Below are 19,700 nucleotides of genomic sequence, written 5' to 3'. Positions count from 1 at the left end.
GGGCACCTCGGCTAGGGGCAGGGTGAGGCCAAGTGGGGAGGTGCAGGGGGGCAGTGAGAGAGGTGTCGGGCGGGGTGGGGGAGGTGTGGGGGCAGGGAGACGGGGAGCGTGGGGGGCATTCCAGTGGGGAGATGTTCCCGCACTGAGATCTCGCAATGGTGAGGGGCTGATGCTGCTGTCAGCCGTCCCGAGTGGCTCCTCTCCCAGCGCGGCGGGGCTGGGACGGGGGCCCTCCTGCTGAAGGTGGGCTCCTGGTACCCAGCTGCCAGTGCCGGAGATGGGGCGGGGGGGCATGGTGGTGCCTCTCTCTGTTCGTGGATGATCCCCCCACCCCCGCTGGATCTCTCGGGCGGGCTGGTCCCTGCTGGCTGCTGCGCGAGGCAGAGGGGATCGGGTCCCTCCGCCTGTGAGGGGGGATGGCACTGATGCCCGCGGTGCTGTGTGTGTCCGCTCAGGAGCGGCTCAACGACTCCAGCGGCCAAGCCCGGCCCCCCCTGCAGCAGCAGCCGGCGGATGCCCGTCCCTCGGCCTTGGAGCAGAAGCTGGAGGAGCTGGAGGAGAAGGGGTTAGTCCGGATCCTGCGTGGGCCAGAGGGAGCCGTTGCCATCGAGATTGTCCCTGTTGTCATGGAAACCACAGCAGTCCCCACGGTTACTATAGAAGCTTCCGCCTCTGCCAGCACAGGTACCGTCAGTGGGCAGCGTAGCTGGGGGGCTGCAGGGGTTAATAGGACCCCTGCATTGGGAGTGAGGCTCTGAACACTGGGTTACCGTGGCCCACCCCTGGGCTCCTCCCCTCTGGCCTGTCCCGGCTGGGGCTGCAAGCCCCGGAGCCCCCAGGGTGGCTCTTCGCAGGCAGGGAGCTGGATCTCCACATGCTGGTGCTGGCCCCGCTGCCCACCGGCTGCCTGTGTTCGTCCCATGGTGCACACGGGCCACTGCCCGGGATCGGGGCCCCCAGGCCAGGGGCTGCACAGATCTTTCAGATACGCTCTCTGTCTACACCTCCCAGCTGAGGATCTGAAAGCATTTTGCAGAGGAGGGTCAGCATCATACACCAATGGTACAAATGGGGAAACTGAGGCACAGAGAGGGGGCTGTGACTTGCCAGAGGTCACCCAGCAGGTCAGTGGCTAGGGACAGACGCCTCTGCCTCTTGCTGAGCCTAGTCTCTCCCTTGCTGGCAGGGTGGATGGGTGACATTTCTCTTACTTATTTTGCAGATTTCCCATCTCCTTCCATTTGCTGCCCACTGCCGCCCCCTGCTGCTGCCCAGACGATTCCTCCGCCTCCATCTCCCCCACCACTGCCCCACACCGACGACGCAGGCTCTGTCAACCTGCCTTCTCAGCAGCAAGCCCCACCTTCTGCACCCCCTCCAGCTCCACCCCTTCCTGGGAGCGACAGCCCTCCGCCTGCCCCGCCCCTTCCTGGGGTCGAAATCCCACCACCTCCTCCCCTCTCGGTGGAGCGTGGCCCGGCCCCTCCCCCCCCCGCCGCCCCCACCCCTGGGAATGCCAGCTGGAGAGGTCAGTGGCCCGAGCACAGCAGCCAGTTCAGGTGAGTCCGGTTTCCGGGATGTGATGGTGTCCATGGTGTGTGCAGGGTGAGAGCCAGAGCACAGCGCTGGGCAGAGGGGCCGGGGATGCCCTAGGAAGATGGGTCCCCTGGTTATCCACCGTTCAGGCATAGCATCATTCACACCATAAATAGGGTGACCAGATGTCCCCATTTTATAGGGACAGTCCCGATATTTGGAGCTTTTTTTTATATGGGCTCCTATTACCCCCCTCCCCCATCCCGATTTTTCACACTTGCTATCTGGTCACCCTAGTCACAAAAGGGATGGTCAGTCCCCCGGTCCAGACAGCCCTCGCCCCTGCTGAGCCAGCCAGGGGAACGGGTTTGGGTGTGCTGTGGAGACTGATCACACGCATCTCTTCACCGCCATCCCCGAACAGCCTTCAGCTGAAAATGACCTGGGGCCGATCTGTCCCCCGACCTAGCAGTGAACCCCCCCGCCAGCCTGTATCAGACCATCGGTCCGTCTAACTCAGTATCGCACCTGTGGCCATTCCAGCTCGGGTCCTGGCCGCTTAGCCTGGTCCCTGGCCTTCTGCCAAATGGATCAGAACGTCGGTCCATCTGCCGCCTTGCCTCCAGCGGCAAAGCCGTGCTCCGGGGAAAGGAGATTGCCCACAATGCCCCTGGCCAGCTGGGCCGTGCTCTCATGGAGGCGTGAAAACCCTTCTGCAAGCTTTGTGAGGGTGCTGGAGGAGCTGTGAGGTCCTGGCGCCGCAGGTTGGTTCTGTGGGCGCTCATGCCAAGCTTTCCAGCCCACTCCTCTCCCTCCCTCTCCCTGCTAGCCGTCAAGATCAAGAAGCCAATTCAAACCAAGTTCAGAATGCCCATCTTCAACTGGGTGGCTCTGAAACCCACCCAGATCAACGGGACCGTTTTCAACGAGCTCAACGACGAGAAGGTCCTGCAGGTGAGGCTGCCTTGCTCCAGGCGGATAGGCGGGGGGGCGGAGCAGGCTCTGAGCTCTGCTGGCCTAGGCACTTCTGCGTGGAGACTGCCCGAGGGGCCTGCAGGCCGGACTGGCAGCCTGGTGTCGCGAGACTCCGCGTGGGCTCCTGAGCCCGGGAGCACCCAGCCCTGGCACAGCCCAGCCTCCTCTCCCAGCCCAGGGAGGTGAGATGGGGCAGCAGCGTGCAGGAAGCAGAGGGAAGAGCCTCCTGCCTGCCAGCCTGCTGGGAAGTGGCTGGAGGAGGCTCTTCAGCACCCTGGAGAGGGGCTCTAGTGCTGGGACAGTTTCATGGACGTCACCAGTATGAAGCCGGCCCAGCCCTAGAGGAACGGGCTCCCCCTCTCTCCCCTGCACACCCCCCCACATTGTGCTGGTGCTCCCCCTCCCTCTCTGCATCTCTGTCCTGCTGCATTCTGCCTCTCCGCTCCCCTCCCCACAGGAACTGGACATGAATGACTTTGAGGAGCAGTTCAAGACGAAGGCTCAGGGCCCCAGCTTAGACATCAGCACCCTGAAGGTGAAGGCTGTTCAAAAGGCCCCTAGCAAGGTGACGCTGATCGAGTCCAACCGAGCCAAGAACCTGGCCATCACGCTCCGCAAGGGCGGCCTCAGCATCGACAGCATCTGCAAGGCCATCGAGACGTGAGTGCCCTGCCCCACCCTGCGCAAAGCACAGGCCCGAGCCCAGGCTGGCTGCAGCCGGAGGCAGGAGACGGGGGAGGGAGCAAGGAGCACACGGCTTGGACACAGCCTGGCTGGAGGGTCTAGAGCAGGGCCGGGCAAACTTTTTGGCTTGAGGGCCACATTGGGTTTCCAAAATCGTATGGAGGGCTGGTTAGGGGAGGCTGTGTCTCCCCAAACAGCCAGGGGTGGCCCGGCCCCCGCCTCCTATCCGACTCCCCTGCTTCTCCTCCCCTGACAGCTCCCCCGGAACTCCTGCCCCATCCAACCCCCTTGTTCCCTGTCTCCTGATGGCCCCCCGGGACTCCTGTCCCATCCAACCCCCTTGTTCCCTGTTAGCTCCCCCGGGATTCCTGCCCCATCCACCACCCCCTGCTCCCTGTCCCTTGACCACCCCTGCCCCCCCCCCCCGACTGCCTTCTGCCACCCCAACCAACCCCCCTTCTCATTCCTGACTGTCCCCCCGGGACCCCGTCCTCATCCAACCCCCCTGTTCCCCACCCTTTGACTGCCCTGACCCCTATCCACACCCCCACCCCCTGACCACCACCCCGAACTCCCCTGCCCTCTATCCAACCCCCACAGCTCCCTGCCCCCTTACCACGCAGCATAGAGCACTGGTCAGGCTGCAGCTCTGCAACTGTGCTGCCCAGCAGCCCAGAGCATTGCGCCCACGGCGCGGCAAGCTGAGGCTGCAGGGGAGGGGCCAGGGGCTAGCCTCCCAGGCCAGGAGTTCAGGGGCCAGGCAGGAGGGTCCCGCGGGCCGGATGTGGCCCGTGGGCTGTAGTTTGCCAGCTTCTGGTCTAGATCCAGGGCCTGTGAGAGGAGACACCCAGGTGATGGCCAGAGGTGGGGGGTGGAACCCCGGGGGAGGGGAGAGGCTTGGAGGGGCCCAAAGCTCAGCTGAGCTGAAGTTGCTGGCCAGACATCCAGGAGCTGACGTCGGGAGGCTGAGCTGAGGTGTAGGGCTGTGGGGAGGGGAGCCTGGCTAGACGGGTCTGGGCGTCTCTGGCTAAGGCTGGCATCGGAAGCCTGGCTTGGAGGTGAGGGCCTAGTGAGAAGCAGGGCCAGGGGTGAGGAGCAGGGGATGCCCACAGAGAGGACAGGGGGGCCCAGCGAACGGGGCGCTGCAGGGACAGCTGGAGAGGGATGGGAGAATGTGGACGGGATGAGAGCGGAGGGAGGATGGAATTGGAAGCAGGGAGCTGTCGCCGGCATTGAGAGGTTGAGGAGGAAGAGGATGGAGTGGAGCCCTGGCGTGTGGCTGGGAAGAAGCCGTTAGACTTTGGTGAGAGCTGATTTGATGGTGTAGAAGGAGTGAGAGATGCCTGGAGCGGGTCTAAGGGCTTGTCTACAGGGGAAACTTCCTGTGTAATTGTAGCACTCGTAGCTGTGCTGGTGAATTCCCTGCGATGGGATGGGAGAACTGCAAACAGCCTTGCAGACACTGCGTTCAAGGAGCCTGGAGAGGAAGAGAGGCAGGGGAGTCAAGGATGGGTGGTTTCGTATGAAAGAGACTAAGGCATCCTTGTATTGGGAGGGAAAGGTACCTGAGGGGAGGGGAGGAGACGGGATGGCGTCACTGGGATGGCAAAGGAAGAGCAGAAGAGAGTCTGCGACAGGAAGGGGGGGGTTGAAGGGGGAGGTCACACTGGATCTTGTTGGTTATCTCTTTGTGAAAGCCAGTAACATTTCTGTGAAGAGGGGGTGGGAGAGCTGAAGCTGGCAACACATGTCTGCGGTGGGTACGGGATTCAATCTGTCTGGAAAAGTAAAGCCACGTAGCTCGGGAAATGGTAGAACTGGAGAAGAGAACGAACTTGTAATGGAAGTCAGCATGGTCTGAACTTCCAGAGATGCTCCGCTGCACGAGAGCAGGAAGTGGATTTTGGGGTGAACCAGGGCTGAGAACTGACAAGGCAGACCATGTGATGGGAGAGGAGCAGAGACATGAAGGGTGAGGGGGGCGGGGGACACTGAAGCATGGAGAGAATCAGCCACTCTGGTCAATGGAAAATAAAGGGAAGAGCTGGCAGGGAGGAGAGGGCTGAGAGCAGACTGGGCTGAGTCACAGAAGGGCCAAGTGACAGGGCGTGGGCAAGGATCAGAGGGGAGCTCAGCCCCAGAGAGCTCAGAGCGAGCCTGGCGTGGGGAGGACCACCTGGCGGGAGTGGCTGTTCAGGGGAGTGGCGGAGTGGATCCAGAGCTGCGGGCCGAATGGGGCGGGGAGATGAGCGGCTAAGGCTCTGTTCCCTGCGAGGGACACTGTAGCTGGGTGTGCGATGCTGCACTGGCCTCTTTGCCTCCCTCCCCCAGGTACGACTTGCAGAGCCTGAGCCTGGATTTCCTGGAGCTGCTGCAGCGCTTCCTGCCCACCGAGTATGAGCTGACGCTGATCCGCAAGTACGAGAAGGAGCAGCGGCCGCTCGAGGAGCTGTCGGACGAGGACATCTTCATGATCAAATTCAGCCAAATCCCTCGCCTCGCCGACCGCATGAACATCATGACCTTCCTGGGCAACTTCAGCGACACGGCCCAGCTCCTGATGCCGGTATGGGCCAGAGCGGGCGGCCACCTGGCCTGCACCCACAGTGACCCGGGCAGGGGCTCTGCCGGGGGCCGGGGGTAGTGACATCAGAACGCTCCCTCCTGGGCCTCCTCCGGGACTCAATGAGATCGGCGAGCAGGGGCTTGCGGACGCTGAGAAGCATCGCAGGCCTCCAAAGAAAGGCCCGGTGCAGGGAGGGGTGGGCTGGGGGATCACGGGCATTTATTCTTCAGCAATCTGGCTTCTAATCTGCCCAGTCAGGTCAGGAGACCCAGAGAACAGCCTCGGTGCATCTCAAGCTAGTTCATTAGCTATCAGAGCTGCCACGTGCACTAGGGGACATCTGCATGGGCAGCTCGCCTCTGGGGCTGGGATAGCAAGGAGGGCAGCCCGCCAGGATGGTGGTGCCTCAGCTGAGCCGTGGGGTGGGAGAGCCCAGGGCCGGGGCAGCCGAGCCAGGGCAGCCCAAGGCTGGGGTGGCAGGGGCTGCAGGTCAGGACCAAGGGCCAGGGCCTTTGGATGAGCGGGTCCAGAAACCATCCTGAGTGTCGTTGGCTGTCTGGAAGCACTGGGACCGGTGTCATGGTGCGTTCTGGGTGGGTGGGGTTCCTTATTTTGGGCAGGGCTCGGCTGGGGTGGGAGCCCAGCTCTGGGTACTGTGGGGGCTCCCCGGTGGGGATGCCTGGGGAGACTCTTGCATGGGGTGGGTCCAGCAGGGGGGCCTCGTGCTGACAGGGGGAGGGGTGATTTGTGCTGAGCAGAAGGCAGTCTCTGCAGGCACTTTGGACTCGGGCTTTGCCTTGCTGGCCCATCTCACCCGCCTCTCCCTCTGTCTGCAGCAACTCAATGCCATCATCGCAGCCTCCATGTCCCTCAAGTCCTCCACCAAGCTCCGCAACATCCTGGAGGTGAGGGGCCTGGGGCCCGACCGGGTGCCGGGCAAGGCCAGAGCGGCCCCAGCGGGGCTGAGGGGGTTCCTGTGCCCTGGGCTGGGCTTGCCTGTCCCACTGGGACCACTGGAGTCTCTCCCTGCTCAGAAGCTCCTGCGGCGGGCAGGGGGCTGCTCTTTAGGGGCGTGGGCTGGCGGGGAGGGTCCAGGCTGGGCTGAGCTGAGCTGGGCTAGGCTGGAGGAGGAGGGCCCGGGCTGGGCTGGGGTCCTGTCTTGGCTGTGCGGGAGGGGTGGGCTAGGCCGGGCTGGGTCAGAGGGTCTGGGCTAGGCTGCGGGGGAGGGTCCGGGCGGGGCTGGGTGCAGTGTCTTATTTGGGAGAAGACTCCCCCAAGCAGCCCTGCAGCCAGTTGGCTGGTGTCCTGAGCTGCCAGGCTGGGTATCTGGGATTGCCAGTCTCAGTGCCTTTCTGCCCCGTGCCCAGGCCACCTCCCCACTCCAGGGGGGTGCCCCCCTGGCTGGCTAACAGGGATCGGCGCCCTGGCTGCCATGGGAGCTGCGGCTGGCAGGGCTGCCTGGCACTGCCCCGCCTGGTGATCGCTCGCAGCCGTCTCTCTGCAGATCGTCCTGGCCTTCGGGAACTACATGAACAGCAGCAAGCGTGGGGCGGCCTACGGCTTCCGGCTGCAGAGCCTCGACGCGGTAGGTTGTGGGGAGGAGGGCCCCCCTCGGCCCACAGATCTCTGGGGACAGGAGCCCCAGGAGTCCCCAGGCAGCACCTGCTGTGACCGGACAAGGGGGAGGAGGGTCAAGCAGCAGGTTTCACTCTGTGGGTCTCATGCGGGGGGAGTGGGGAGCTGGCATCTGGGGGCTCCTGACTCTGTCAGCCAGGTCTGCCCCCCAGTGAGGAAATCCAGCACTAGATCAGAGGGTCTGCAAAGTCTGCTTTCGCTGCCAGGGCATAAACAGCGTCCCCTCACTGTCTCCTCTGATCATGCCAGGGAGGGGTGATGGTGGCTGGGTGTGGGCACCGGGGGCACTAGCAGGAGGTGGACAGTGACAGCTGGGAACTGAAGGGAGCAGGAGGTTTGCAGGGGGTGGGCGGTGGCAGCTGGGTGTGGGCCCTGGGAGGTTGGCAGGGGGCGGGCGGTGGCGACTGGGTGTGGGTGTTGAGGGGTGGCAGGGGGCAGGTGCTGGCTGGGTGTGGGCCCTGGGGGGTTGGCTGGGTGGACAGTGGCGGCTGGAGGTTGGCAGGGGGCAGGCGGTGGTGGCTGGGTGTGGGCTCTGGGGGGTTGGTGGGGTGGACGGTGGCGGCTGCGTGTGGATGCAGGTGGCTGGGCGTGGGCTCTGGGGGGTTGGCAGGGGCAGGCGGTGGTGACTGGGTGTGGATGCGGGTGGGGGTTGGCAGGGGGTGCGCGGTATTCGCTGGGTGTGGGATCTGGGGGGTTGGCAGGGTGGACAGTGGTGGCTGCATGTGGATGCAGGTGGAGGTTGGCAGGGGGGCAGGCGGTGGTGGCTGGGTGTGGGCTCTGGGGGGTTGGCAGGGGGTGGATGAGGGTGGGGGTTGGCAGGGGGTGGGCCCTGTGGGGGTGGCACGGGACAGGGGCAGTGGCAGGGCAGGAAACGGTTACTCCCTGTAACTGTGGTTCTTCCAGATGCGATCAGCCATATATTTCACTTTGGCATGTGCACGCCCAGTGCACCAGAGCTGGGAATTTTCCCTAGCAGCACCCATAGGGGCAGCGCTTGCACCTCGTGGCCAACCCCATCCCTGTCTGTATGGGGCGGCGGTGCCCCGATCCCTTTCTGTTCCTTCGCACTGAACACCCCTGAGTTACGGCTCCAATGCAGAGGGGCCAGAGTGGGGGTCGTAGAAGAGATGTTTGCAACCCATCTGGACGAACCACAGATACAGGAAGTGACTGTTTCTTCTTCTCCGAGATGCAGCCATGTATTCCACGTGGTAATTCACAAGCAGGACCTGGGAGATGAGCTCGGCGTCTGCCTGCACAGGGATTACAGGGCCACCTTACCAAGGCCTGCATCTGCTCTGGGTGCCACGGTAATGGCCTAATGGGCTGTAAACCACAGAGGAAAACTATTGACGTAGCTTGCGCTTTTGTCTAATGAGCTCGCACCCCTCGAGGGGGTTTAGGGGGACAATGACCTCGAGGGGGTGTAGCCGAAGCCAGAGGTACTGGAACTGGGGGGGCTGCCATGCCCCTGGGCTTGAGGTGGTTTCCATCACATGCAGGGTTTGCAGTTTGGATCAGTGGCTCTCAGCCCCCCCGACTGTGCACATTGTCCCAGCGCCCCTAGCCAAAGCTGTTTCTTACACCGCTTTGACACAGGAAGTTATCCAGTGTATGGAGCCTGCCTGTCCCTTCGCACGGTCTGCCTATGACACAGAGAGAAGGCAAAGCATAGAAAGGTTTTAGCCCTGTCCAGGTAGAAGGCAAGACGTTGTCTGACATCTAATGTGTGGAGACGCTGCTCCTCCACGGAAGAATGTGGCTTAGGAAAGAACACAGTAAATACACCGCCTAGTTCAGATGAAATTGAGAGACCACCTTAGACGCAAATTTTGGGGCGGCCTCAACATCACTCTAGAGAATTACATGTAAGGAGGCTCTGCTTTCAAAGCCTGCAGCTCCCAGACTCCACGCAGATGTCATCACAACCAGGAACGCAGGTTTTTGACACAAGAGAGAAAAGGGGGAAGTTGCCAGAGCCTCAAATGGGGGTTGTATCAGCGCTGCCAAGACCAAGTGACGGTCCCACGAGGGAACCGGTTCCAGCACCAGTGAGAGGAAGGATTTCTTTTAAGAGTCTTGCTACCACAATACTGGAAAACACCAATCTTCCATGAATTGGCAGATGAAACACCAGATGCACCTTCAATGAGCTAACTGTAAGGCCCGATGACGGATGGCCTGTGGGATGGTCGGGAGCGGAGGAGAAGCATACAGGAGAGCCGCTTGCCAGCTGAGGTGGAAGGGAGCAGAACAGATGGTTGTCCCATGTGGCAAGCAGGGCGATCATTGGGGTGCCCCAAGCTGTGACAATGACGCGCAGGACACTGGACTCCCAGGACCACTCGTGACTCAGGGAAAAGTTCCTGCTGAGATGGTCACGAGACGGTTCTGGACTCTGGGCAAGCAGAACCCAGCGTAGAACTGCCACAGTGTGGGCACCCCTTTCCGTGTTCACATAACACATCGCGGCGCTCTTGTCAGCGATCATGCGAGCCACTGAGCCCCGATGCGCTCTAGAGAAGCGTGACAGGCATTGTAGATGGCACATTGATATACAGTGACGCTTCCTGCTCCGACCACAGACCCTAAACACCAGATGTGATCCCCAGTCCATCAGGAAGGTGATGGTGACCACAGTCCAGATTGGTAAGAGCCGGATGAAGGGAATGCCCTGACGTTCTCCTGGACCATCCCCCAGGATCAGCGAGGGAGGAAGACCAACCTGTCCAGGGGCGGGAAGGGTTGGACGGTCAATGGTCCTCAGCCATATTTGAAGAGGGCGAACATGCAGCCTGGCAAATGGACTCACCTGTGGGCATGCGGGCATGTGGCCCAGGAGCCTTCGGCACCTCCGAACTGTTGTGGAAGGTTGAAGTGCAGAGCGAGACAAAGGCAGAGAATCGTCTGAAAACCATCAGTTGACAAAAACACCCTAAAATCATAGAGTCTATTAGGACCCCAGTGAACTCCATTTTGAGTGGGGCCCAATGTTGACTTCCTCGTATTGAGGTGAGACCCAGATGGTCAAGTCAGCACAGTGTAATGTGCACATGAGAGAGAACTTCTCTGGGCCTGCCCCTTAGTAACCGGTATTCCAGGGGTGGGAAGACACAGATTCTCTTCTTCCTGAGACCAGGAGTTTGGTAAAAACCTGGGGAGGGGCAGAAGACAGACCGAAAGGAAAGACTGTACACTGCAAATGGCCATTTGCCACGACAAATCGGAGAAATCTTCTGTGGCTCGGGAGAATTATCACGTGGAAATGCGTGTCCCGAAGGTCCGGAGCATTGGGAACCAGAAAGTGCCAGGAATAGAAACCTTGGCCCCAGTGCTCTGGAGGAACCTTCTCCACCACTCCCAAAGCTAGTAGAGAGAGGACCTGCTCAGGAAGCAGCTGTCACTCATCCGGGGGGGTGCCTGCAGCCCGCGGGACAGGGAGCCAGGGTGGAGAGGAGTAGGGGAGAGGCACTGGAGAGCATAGCCCGATCTGACTGTGCTTAGGACCCAGCTGTGGGTGGCAATCAAGCCTGTCCCTGAATGGAGGGGACAGGGAATGAAAGTCAAGACTGGACCCCTGTGCTGGGCGAAGGAGGCTGGGGGAGGGCATCTCGCCTGGCCGACCCCAGAATCCGATGCTGCTGCCTCTGGGACCTGTGCCCCTGTCTGGGGTAGTCCTGCTGTTTCAGGGGAGGGAAAGATTGCCCAAAGGAGTGTTGTGGGTAGTGACCCGTAGTGGCGCCTTTGCACCGCCGGTGTGCACCCCCAAGGAACCCAGGGAAGCTCTAGAATCCTTGCAGGAGTGCCGAGCTCGGGCCATTGTGACCGAAGTCAGCGAGGCTGGGGAGTGCCGCCGTGGTAACATTGCCGGCGTGACGTCCAGTGGTGCCGCGGAGGTCCTTGTGCCAAGCCCAGCACCAGCCTCACTTGCACAGTCTGCGGCAAAGGCACATCGGGGTGCGGTGCTGACAGACCCAGAGGTTCAGCAGGCCATCCGGACAGCGAGGCTGTGGCTCCCATAGCCCCAGCGAAACCCTGGACTAAGGAAGAGCTCAGGAGGGAAAGGCAGGGGAGATCCACTGCCGCCTGATACACTGCTGGCATGGAAACCGTCACCCACATCGGTACCGGATTCAATAGCCGCGCCGGGGCCAGAACCGAAGTCGATGGTATGGGGTCTCGCTCGCCCCTGTGTGGTACCGGGCAGTGACTGGAAGCACCTGCTCCATCCTGTATGCCAGCAGGAGCCGTGCTCTTCTTGGAGGAGGAAGACGAGTGTCCACGAGACCTGGAGTGGTCTCGATTTGTCTTACAAGCCCCTTTCCATGGCGCACTCGCCGGAGAGGCCCCGGTCCCAAAGAACGGGCTGGTACCACTCGCTGAGGCCGAGGGTGCCCTCCGACCCTAGGCCTCGGTGCTGAAACAGGCCTCGTGGCCTGCTGGACACGGTGCTGCTTTAGGCAGAGGTCTCCAGCCACCCGTGTGTGTTTTGTGAACGCGTTACAAATCGAAGGCTGCTCTCGGACGGGGGCCTCGCCTAAGCGGAGCAAGCACCCTGTGAGGGCATTGATGGGGGTCTTCCCCCCACCCCAATGGACGGTGTTTGAACCCTGGCGAGGGCATCGCCGGGGAACACTTAACTCAGCCAACCGACTGACGCGGGCATGAAAGGCGCGAGCTAACGATGGGCTCCCGGACCAGCCACGTCAGAGGAGGAGGAGTTGTGAGGTTCAGAACCACCCAGAGCTCTGACTCCAGCCACAGGGGGACGAAAGAACCGAAGGAGGGTCGGGGTGGCAGGGAAGGGAGGGGCTGTGGCCGCGCGGCGTGAGCGCCACCTCTTCCGGGTGCTGCCAGGAAAATGCTCTGGCTGGTGCGCACGCCTACGTGGAATATAGAGCTGCCTCTACCCTGAGAAGAAGTGGCTGGGGACAGGGAGGGGAGGGGGGTGGCAGGGGGAGGACAGTGGCGGCTGCGTATGGGCACGGGGGGGCAGCAGGGGGCGGAAGGTGGCGGCTGGGAATGGGTGTTGGTGGGGAATGGCAGGGGGAGGAGGGTGCTGGGGGGGAATGGTAGGGGGAGGACAGTGGTGGCTGGATAGGGGTCCTGGGGGGATGGCGGTGGCTAGGTATGAGTGTTGGGGGGTGGCAGGGGGCAGACAGTGGCAGCTGGATAGGCGTGCTGGGGGGACTGGCAGGGGGAGGGCAGTGGTGGCTGGGTATGGGCACTGGGGGGGGAATAGCAGGGGGGACGATGGTGACCGCTGGGTATGGGTGCTGGTGGGGTGGTGGCTGGGTATGGGGCAGGAGGCAGAGGCTGGGTATGGGCACATGGGGGCAGCAGGGGGCGGAAGTTGGCGGCTGGGTAGGGGGCGGAGGCTGGCAGCTGGGTGCAGGTTCTGGGGGTGGACACCTGGGCATGGCCCCAGCCTGACTGTGCCGTCCCCCAGCTGCTGGAGATGAAGTCGACGGACCGGAAGCAGACTCTGCTGCACTACATTGTGCGGGTGATCATGGAGAAGTACCCGGAGCTGACGGGCTTCCACACCGAGCTGCACTTCCTGGACAAGGCGGGCTCAGGTAGCCAGCACGGCTGGAGCTCAGGGTGCCCGCAGGCAGGGCCAGGCCCGAGCCCTGGGGAGGTGGAGCTGGAGGGCGCAGTCCTGGCAGGGCTGTGTGAAGCCTGTCAGAGGAGCCGGGCCAGGAGCACAGGACGGCCCGGCTCTGCAGCCCTGCCACTCCCCACTGACGCTGCATTCTCCTCTGCCCGCCCAGTGTCCCTGGACAGCGTGTTGCAGGACATGAGGGCCCTGCAGCGGGGCATGGAGCTGACCCGCAAGGAGTTCATGCGGCAGGACGACAGCCAGGTGCTCAAGGACTTCCTCAAGGCCAACACTGAGGTGATGGAGAAGCTGCAGACTGACAGCAAAACTGCCCAGGTAGGTGGGTCGCCCCAGACTGGGGGGGCTGAGCCGAGACAGCCTAGGGGGGCGGGTCACCCCAGACCAGGGTGGGGCTGATGCTCTGGAGTGGGGGCTGTGCCAAGACTGCCCAGGTAGGTGGGTCACCCCAGACTGGGGGGGCTGAGCCGAGACTGCCGAAGGGGGTGGGGCTGATGCTCTGGCGAGGGGGCTGGACTGAGACTGCCTAGGGGGGTGCGTGGCGGGCTGATGCTCTGGTGCGGGGGCTGAGCTGGGGGTGCTCTTGGCCTGGAAGGGGACCTGGCTGGAAGGCCGGTGCCTGCTGGTGGTGCAGGGGGAGGGCCCAGGTGGGGTTGCTGGGGGGCTCTGCCTCTGGAGCAGGCTTTCAATGGCAGCGCCGTTGGGAAGGGGAGCCGTGGGGGGAGCAAACGTGCTGCCCGCCCTGCGTAATGCCATCCACCGCAGCGGGGCGCCCCCCAGGCAGAGCAAGGCTCCTCGGCCCCAGCCAGCTGACGCCAGCCTGGGAGCGGGGTCTCCAGGTCCCCAGCAGGGAATCTACCTGGGGGTGGCTGCGCTAACGGGTCCCCCCTGCCGGCAGGAGGCCTATGAGTCAGCTGTGGAGTACTTCGGGGAGAACCCCAAGACCAGCCCCCCTACCATGTTCTTCCCTATATTCGTGCGCTTCATCAAGGCCTATAAGGTAAAGGGGCCCCAGGAGCTGGGGGGAGAGGCCATGCTGCCCTGCGGCCTGTGGGGCAACGCTCTGGTCGTGCCATGGCAAGAGAATGGCAGCAGCCCTGGGAATCTGCCTTGGCTGGGACTGGCCTACGCCAGCAAGGACCCCGTGGGGCCCCCTGGCCCCGGGCTTATTGGCTGGGCAGACTGGATCTGGGATCCATGAGGGATGGGCACAGAGCCCCGTGGCACTCAGAGGCCATGTGCCGCTGTAACCCTGCGGGGCTCAAGCAGGTTCTGCCCAAAGACTGGCCTCGGGCCCTGCCTGCAGGGCCAATTCCAGCCAGGCTTTGCAAGCTCATCTGCTGCGATCCCTTGCAGCCAGGGGGCGGGGTGGGTCTGCTTCCCGGGCGGTGGGTGTAGAGCCCCAGCCTGTGTAACCAGAGCCCACACCGTTCTCCTCCCAAGAAAGTGGAGCAGGACATCGAGCTGTGGAGGAAAGAGGAAGCAGCTGCCAAAGAAGTGGAGTCCAATTCCCCCAGGAAGCCGGAGCCAAAGGTACGAGCCAAGCTGTAACCCCCAGAGCTGGGCCCCGCTTCATCCCACAGCCATGACACCAAGCGCCTGTCCCATGTGCTCATTCAGGAGCCCTTCCCAGGAGGTGGCGTGTCGGAGCCAGATTCTTGCCAGCTCCGACATTCTGCCTCCCTCAAACCTCCCCTGGCCGTTGGATTCTTCTTCACTTCCTCATAACCCAGAGTGTAGCGTTGCTGTGTGCTGGTACACAGCTGCCATGCTCTACCCCAGAGGTGGCTGCAGTTCTGTGGTGGGTGAAGTGTTTCTTGTATCTGGTTTGTAAAGCACTTTGGGGTCTCCTCCTACCGAAGAAGGAGACACTGTCTGTGAGGGGCCAGATGGCTGAGGGCACTAACTTCTCTCCTTTCCACGGTTGCTACCACAGTCTCCTGTCCACAAGGCCAAGCGCCAGCAGATGGACATGATCGCTGAGCTGAAGAAGAAGCAGATGGTGAAGGAGCCCCTCATTTACGAGGGAGGAGATGGTGCCATTGAGGACATCATTTCGGGTAAGGGGGCACAGACCCAGAGACCAGCAGGGTCTTCCTGAACCCTCAGACTGACACCCATGGGAACTAACGCACCATACGTTAGCCAGTGGGCCAAAGCCAGGGCAGCTGGTGCAGAGCGGGGTCCTGGCCAGGTGGCACCAGAAAAAGCCCATTGCTCTGTGATGAGTTTTCTTTGGGCTCTGCATGTCACATGACCACTAACCCTTGCTCCCTTTCCCACGCCTTGCCATGTGGTACACACCATTGCTGCCAATCACAGGGCTGTGCTCTGGCCTTGCTTCCCAAGGCACCATCCCCTGCCATCCCCTGGCCTGGCTGGCAGCTCTCCCGTCCCCTGGAGCTCAGGGAGGGGTGGGCCAGTGGGCTGCGTAGCCCAGAGGAGTGTGTTGAATAGGTGGAGCAGGGAGCTCCCGGGGTCTGTTCTCAGCTCTGGCACTGTCGTGCTTGGGGCGAGCTGCCTCCTCTCCGGGGTTTGGTGTCCCCAGCTGTGCAGTGGGTTGGTGCTGTGAGCTGGGAGGGCATTAGTGTGTGCAAGGAGCTGCCAGGGCCGGGACTGAGCATCTCTGCCTGGCAGCTGCAGCTCAGCCTGGGGGCTCCCTGCTGCCTTTCCGTAACGCCCCCGGATCTCTAGCCCTCCAAATCTCCCTGGGCTGTGCCAACAGTCGAACCATCCCCTGGCCTCGGGCTGAACTGACCTCCCCAGCAGCTGAGAGGGGGCAGGCTCAAGGCATCCACCCCGCAGAGGCTCGACATTCCTCTAGAGCATCGTTGCAGCTCCAAGCAGCAGTCCTGGCCGCTGTGCAGGGCTGAGCTCTCCCCGTGCACCTCGGTCTGTCTCTCATACATCCTTGGCCTCACCTCCTTCTGCGGCTCTCTCCTGCTCTCTCTCTCTCCCCCCCTTCTGCTGCCTCTCGGCGGATCGCTCTGCTCAGCTCTGAAGACGGTTCCTTTCACAGCCCGGACAGGCAAGCGCTCGTCCCGGCTCTTTTGCGAGGCCAGCTTCAATGAGGAGAGCCCCCTGTAGCTCTAGGTAACCCCCGCCTGGGGAGCCGGGTTCTGGAGGGGTGCCCAGGCCTGGGCTACCGACTGCGTTGGAGGAGCTGGGCTGGGGGAGCAGATTCCTGTGCATGCACCTGCCGGGAATTCCACCTCTTCCCTCTGAGCTGGGTGCGTGTCCGGCGGGAGGACGCTTTTCGGCTGCCTCCGTCCCCTGCGCAGCACGACAGCCAGGGAGGCGGTAGGCCGGGGGCTCACGTCTGTCTGCTTTGGGCCGTGATCTTGTTTGCGCTCACGCTCAGGAGGGTTGGGCCCAGTCCATATGGGGGTGGCAGAGGCCTCGACAAACGGCAGGGGCCTCAGCAATTGGTGCGGGAGGCGGCGGGCCTCCCTTGGCGCCAGCACAGAACGGGGAGGCCCGGCGAGGCGCTGGCCCTCTCCTGCTGGCCTGTTTGGCGAGCGTGGCAATATGAAGCCGTGTCCCTGGCTCCTGGCGTTCCACTTCCCTTCGGAGCCGGCTGGATGGGAAAGGCCCCTCCTACCCCACCCCACAGCCAGCTGCAGTGGCATGTCAGGGTGGCACGTGGCATCTGCGGGGGGTGAAAGGCACCAGTGAGGGGAGTTGCTCTCATCGCCTCAGGGCAGGTGCAAAGGGCTGCGTGGTTTCCCCCTTGCTGGTCAGGCTCCAACCAGGCTCCGTTTTCTCTGGGCACAGGTCTGCGGAACCAGCCGTACAGGCGCGGCGACACCGGCCGGTGCAGCAGCAAGAAACGACCCATGGGCCAGACCCTCCAGGTGACCCCTGACATCTCGCTGTGACAGCCCCGCCTACAGTGATGCCCTGACTGGAGGAGGCCAGCCAGAAGCACCCCCCCCCCCCCCCCCCGGGGAGAGGAGGTGGATGTGACCCACAGGGACTGGGCCACCATGGCCACTGGCCTGAACCAAGGACTCTCACACCGATGGGAGAATCCCTGCTCGCAGCTTCAAGCCGCTTAACTGCTCCGAGTGCCAGCTGGTGCCATGCACACCCTTCCCCCCCAAACCAGCCCTGCACGTCTGGCACAGGGCTCTCCCCCACTGGCCATGTCCCTGCTGCCTGGGCAGCAAAGCCAGTGGCCAAGTCATTGGCTCTGGGGGGAGGGGGAATGTTATGTGTGTGGCAGCTGCTTGAGCTCCACATGAGAGACCAGAGGGGGGTTAGGGCCCCGGTAGCGATTCCCATCCCTCTTCTCCCTCACGCAACACCACATGCTGGGCTGGACCACAGCCACTGAGGGGGGCCCCCCAGTGCACCAACGGTGAGGTCTGCCCGCAGTCTGGTCTAGCCCTGCCTTCCTGCTTGCCAATGTCTGGCAGATGCTGTCTGACTTGGGATTACAGTCCATGGGCTGCATCTTGTACTGTGATTGCCCCTCCCCTGGCCTGACTGGCCTTCTTGTGCTGCTTTAGGGCTGACCCTGACCCCGACCCCAGCCTCCCGCTCGGCCTTGACACTGCCTTGCCCTGTTCTCTGTTGTAGTGAGAACAGAGCGCCCAGGCTCTCACCTCCCTGGCCCGGCCTGGCTGCAAGGGGGACCTACAGAGCAGTGCTAGGCTGAGAGGGGCTGTTGCACCAACCCTCTTGGCTGGCAGGTGGGAATAGGGTGACCAGCCATCCTGAGCTGAGGGGCTTTGTCTTACATAGGCACCTATACTCCCTCCTGGCCCCTGGAAAAAGTGTCCCGAGTAGTCACACCCTTCTCTGGTCACCTAACGTGGGAACAGTATTTTAGGGTGGCTTTTAAATGTCTTCCTTGGCTTTCTTGTTATGCTGCACTGCGTGGGGGAGGGAGGGGATGCCGCTGTTCCTCCCTGGGCTCAGGATGGGAGCAGCCCCTCTCTCATCCCCAGGGAGGCTCAAAACAATGACAATCAACAGGGGTAAAGCAGCACTATTCCTCATGTCACCACAAGGTGTCACCCTTTCCCCATGCCATCTGCACCCCCCCACCCCTGGGCTGGGCTGGGGCCACAGCTCAGACCTAGTGCCCCCTATGCCCTGGGCAGGGCTGGAGCCCCTAATTGTACTGCTGAGCCTTTCACAGGCAGATGAGTGACAATCAGAACAACGGGCTCTGGGCTGCAAGGCTGGCCGGGATGTCTATCAAAGCCCTAAGCACACACCAGGCTGCCCGGGTGCCCCCATTGGCAGGGGGCTGCAGTAATGCAGCTGTGGCCTCCTGGCTGCAGAGCAGGGATGTGACTCTGGCCAGCTGCAGCAACCACAGGCGCAGCGTGTGTCTACGCTCCCAGCTGCATGGCTGTGTACCCAGCTGCAGCGAGGGCTGTGGGCTGCAGCTCCCCATCCCCTCCCCTTTAGCCCCCGGACTCATGCCTCAGCCCCAGGCGCTGGTGGAATGATGCAGCCCCCCTGCTTGCCGGAGTAGAGGAGCCCACTGAGATCGAGCCCTTAGTTCCACGGTGCTCGCCCCCCTTCTCTCGGCCTGACTCAGGGCGTGCAGCTGCCATGGATCCTCTTGCTAGGCCAGGCTTTTCGAGCAGGACTAGCCATGTTTGCAAGCCAGAGCTGTGATTGCTTCCTGCTGTAATTAAGAGGCAAAATGCCAGCTGCTTGGTCTCACTCCCAGACGCTCATCACAATGCAGGCGGGGTGGGGGGTGGGGAAATGAATGTGTAACTTATACGATGCCTTTAAGAAACAGGAACTGCTCCTTTGTATACATTATTTTTATATCCTGGCTGTGAGGCCTGGTTTAATCTGGTAATAAACCCACTACGGCTACAGTTCCCGGCTGCTCCAGTGAGGCCTCCTCAGCCAGCATGTGAAACGTCGCTGCCTTCCCTTGGTGCAAGCAGGGCTGGGGTCGTGAAGTTGGTCCCGTGGGGTGGGGGTGGGGGGGCAGAGAGAGGCAATAGCATCTAGTCAGTGGACCAACTGGTGGGGGTGGGCGGGAGATGCAGTTGAGCTTACAGCCAGGAGCTCTGTGTACACTCACACATCTCGTCACCCCCCCGCAGCTGGTCCAGCAGAGATGATCCTGCCTCACCCACCTTGTCTCTCCAGGGAGTGAAACAGCAGCAGGGAGAAGATACACTCCAGAGCATGGAGATTAAGGCAAAGGTCTGGGGTAGCTCAGGGACAGCATCACTCACTCGGAGCTGAGAGCATTCCTTGGCCTCTGCTGAGCATTACCTGGGGGACACGAGTCCTGCAGTTACCACTGGGAGCTGAGGCCTTCATGCTGGAGGGGAGCTGCTGGCATGTTGGGAGCAGTTCATCCTCCTCAGCTGCTCTAGGGGCTTAGAGGGTGCTGGGCATCACATCTCCACAGAGCGTTCTTGCCCCAAACAACCAAAAGCAAGGAGGGGAGACATGATATGCCTCAGGTCACCAGCCGAGCCAGCATTCAACCCCAGGGCTCCTGCCCAGTCCAGTGCGCTGCTGGCCCAATCTATTTGTAAGTGTCCCAAACAATAGGGCCCTCACCCCGAGGGCAGCTCCTCTCCTGATCCTTAGTGCATTGTTTCTCTTCTCTTCAATTCAGCCAAGTTATAGGCCAGTGCCAATTTCACATCTTCGGTGTGATTATAACCTTCCACTGCTGTGCAGTTATGCTCCTAC

General features: G+C 62.2%; 1 protein-coding gene across 1 annotated transcript in view; it reads left to right on the top strand.

Annotated features, from left to right (window-relative positions):
- FMNL1 (formin like 1) overlaps positions 1 to 16,926 on the top strand; it is a 68,180-nt gene extending 51,254 nt beyond the window's left edge. The window contains exons 14-28 of the mRNA XM_043536841.1: positions 456 to 684; positions 1,223 to 1,541; positions 2,080 to 2,090; positions 2,366 to 2,490; positions 2,969 to 3,171; positions 5,527 to 5,761; positions 6,598 to 6,666; positions 7,266 to 7,346; positions 12,846 to 12,975; positions 13,171 to 13,334; positions 13,915 to 14,016; positions 14,460 to 14,549; positions 14,953 to 15,076; positions 16,012 to 16,109; positions 16,791 to 16,926. Of these exons, the coding sequence (XP_043392776.1) occupies positions 456 to 684; positions 1,223 to 1,541; positions 2,080 to 2,090; positions 2,366 to 2,490; positions 2,969 to 3,171; positions 5,527 to 5,761; positions 6,598 to 6,666; positions 7,266 to 7,346; positions 12,846 to 12,975; positions 13,171 to 13,334; positions 13,915 to 14,016; positions 14,460 to 14,549; positions 14,953 to 15,076; positions 16,012 to 16,103 (1,974 nt within the window). The 3' untranslated portion in view covers positions 16,104 to 16,109; positions 16,791 to 16,926. The remainder of the gene's footprint in view (positions 1 to 455; positions 685 to 1,222; positions 1,542 to 2,079; positions 2,091 to 2,365; positions 2,491 to 2,968; positions 3,172 to 5,526; positions 5,762 to 6,597; positions 6,667 to 7,265; positions 7,347 to 12,845; positions 12,976 to 13,170; positions 13,335 to 13,914; positions 14,017 to 14,459; positions 14,550 to 14,952; positions 15,077 to 16,011; positions 16,110 to 16,790) is intronic.
- Positions 16,927 to 19,700: the final 2,774 nt, after the last annotated feature.

Source organism: Chelonia mydas, chromosome 27 (genome assembly GCF_015237465.2).
Source record: "Chelonia mydas isolate rCheMyd1 chromosome 27, rCheMyd1.pri.v2, whole genome shotgun sequence".
Lineage (NCBI taxonomy): Eukaryota > Metazoa > Chordata > Testudines > Cheloniidae > Chelonia > Chelonia mydas.
Note: the sequence above shows the minus strand (reverse complement) of the source record. Positions and strands in the feature narration are given on the sequence as shown.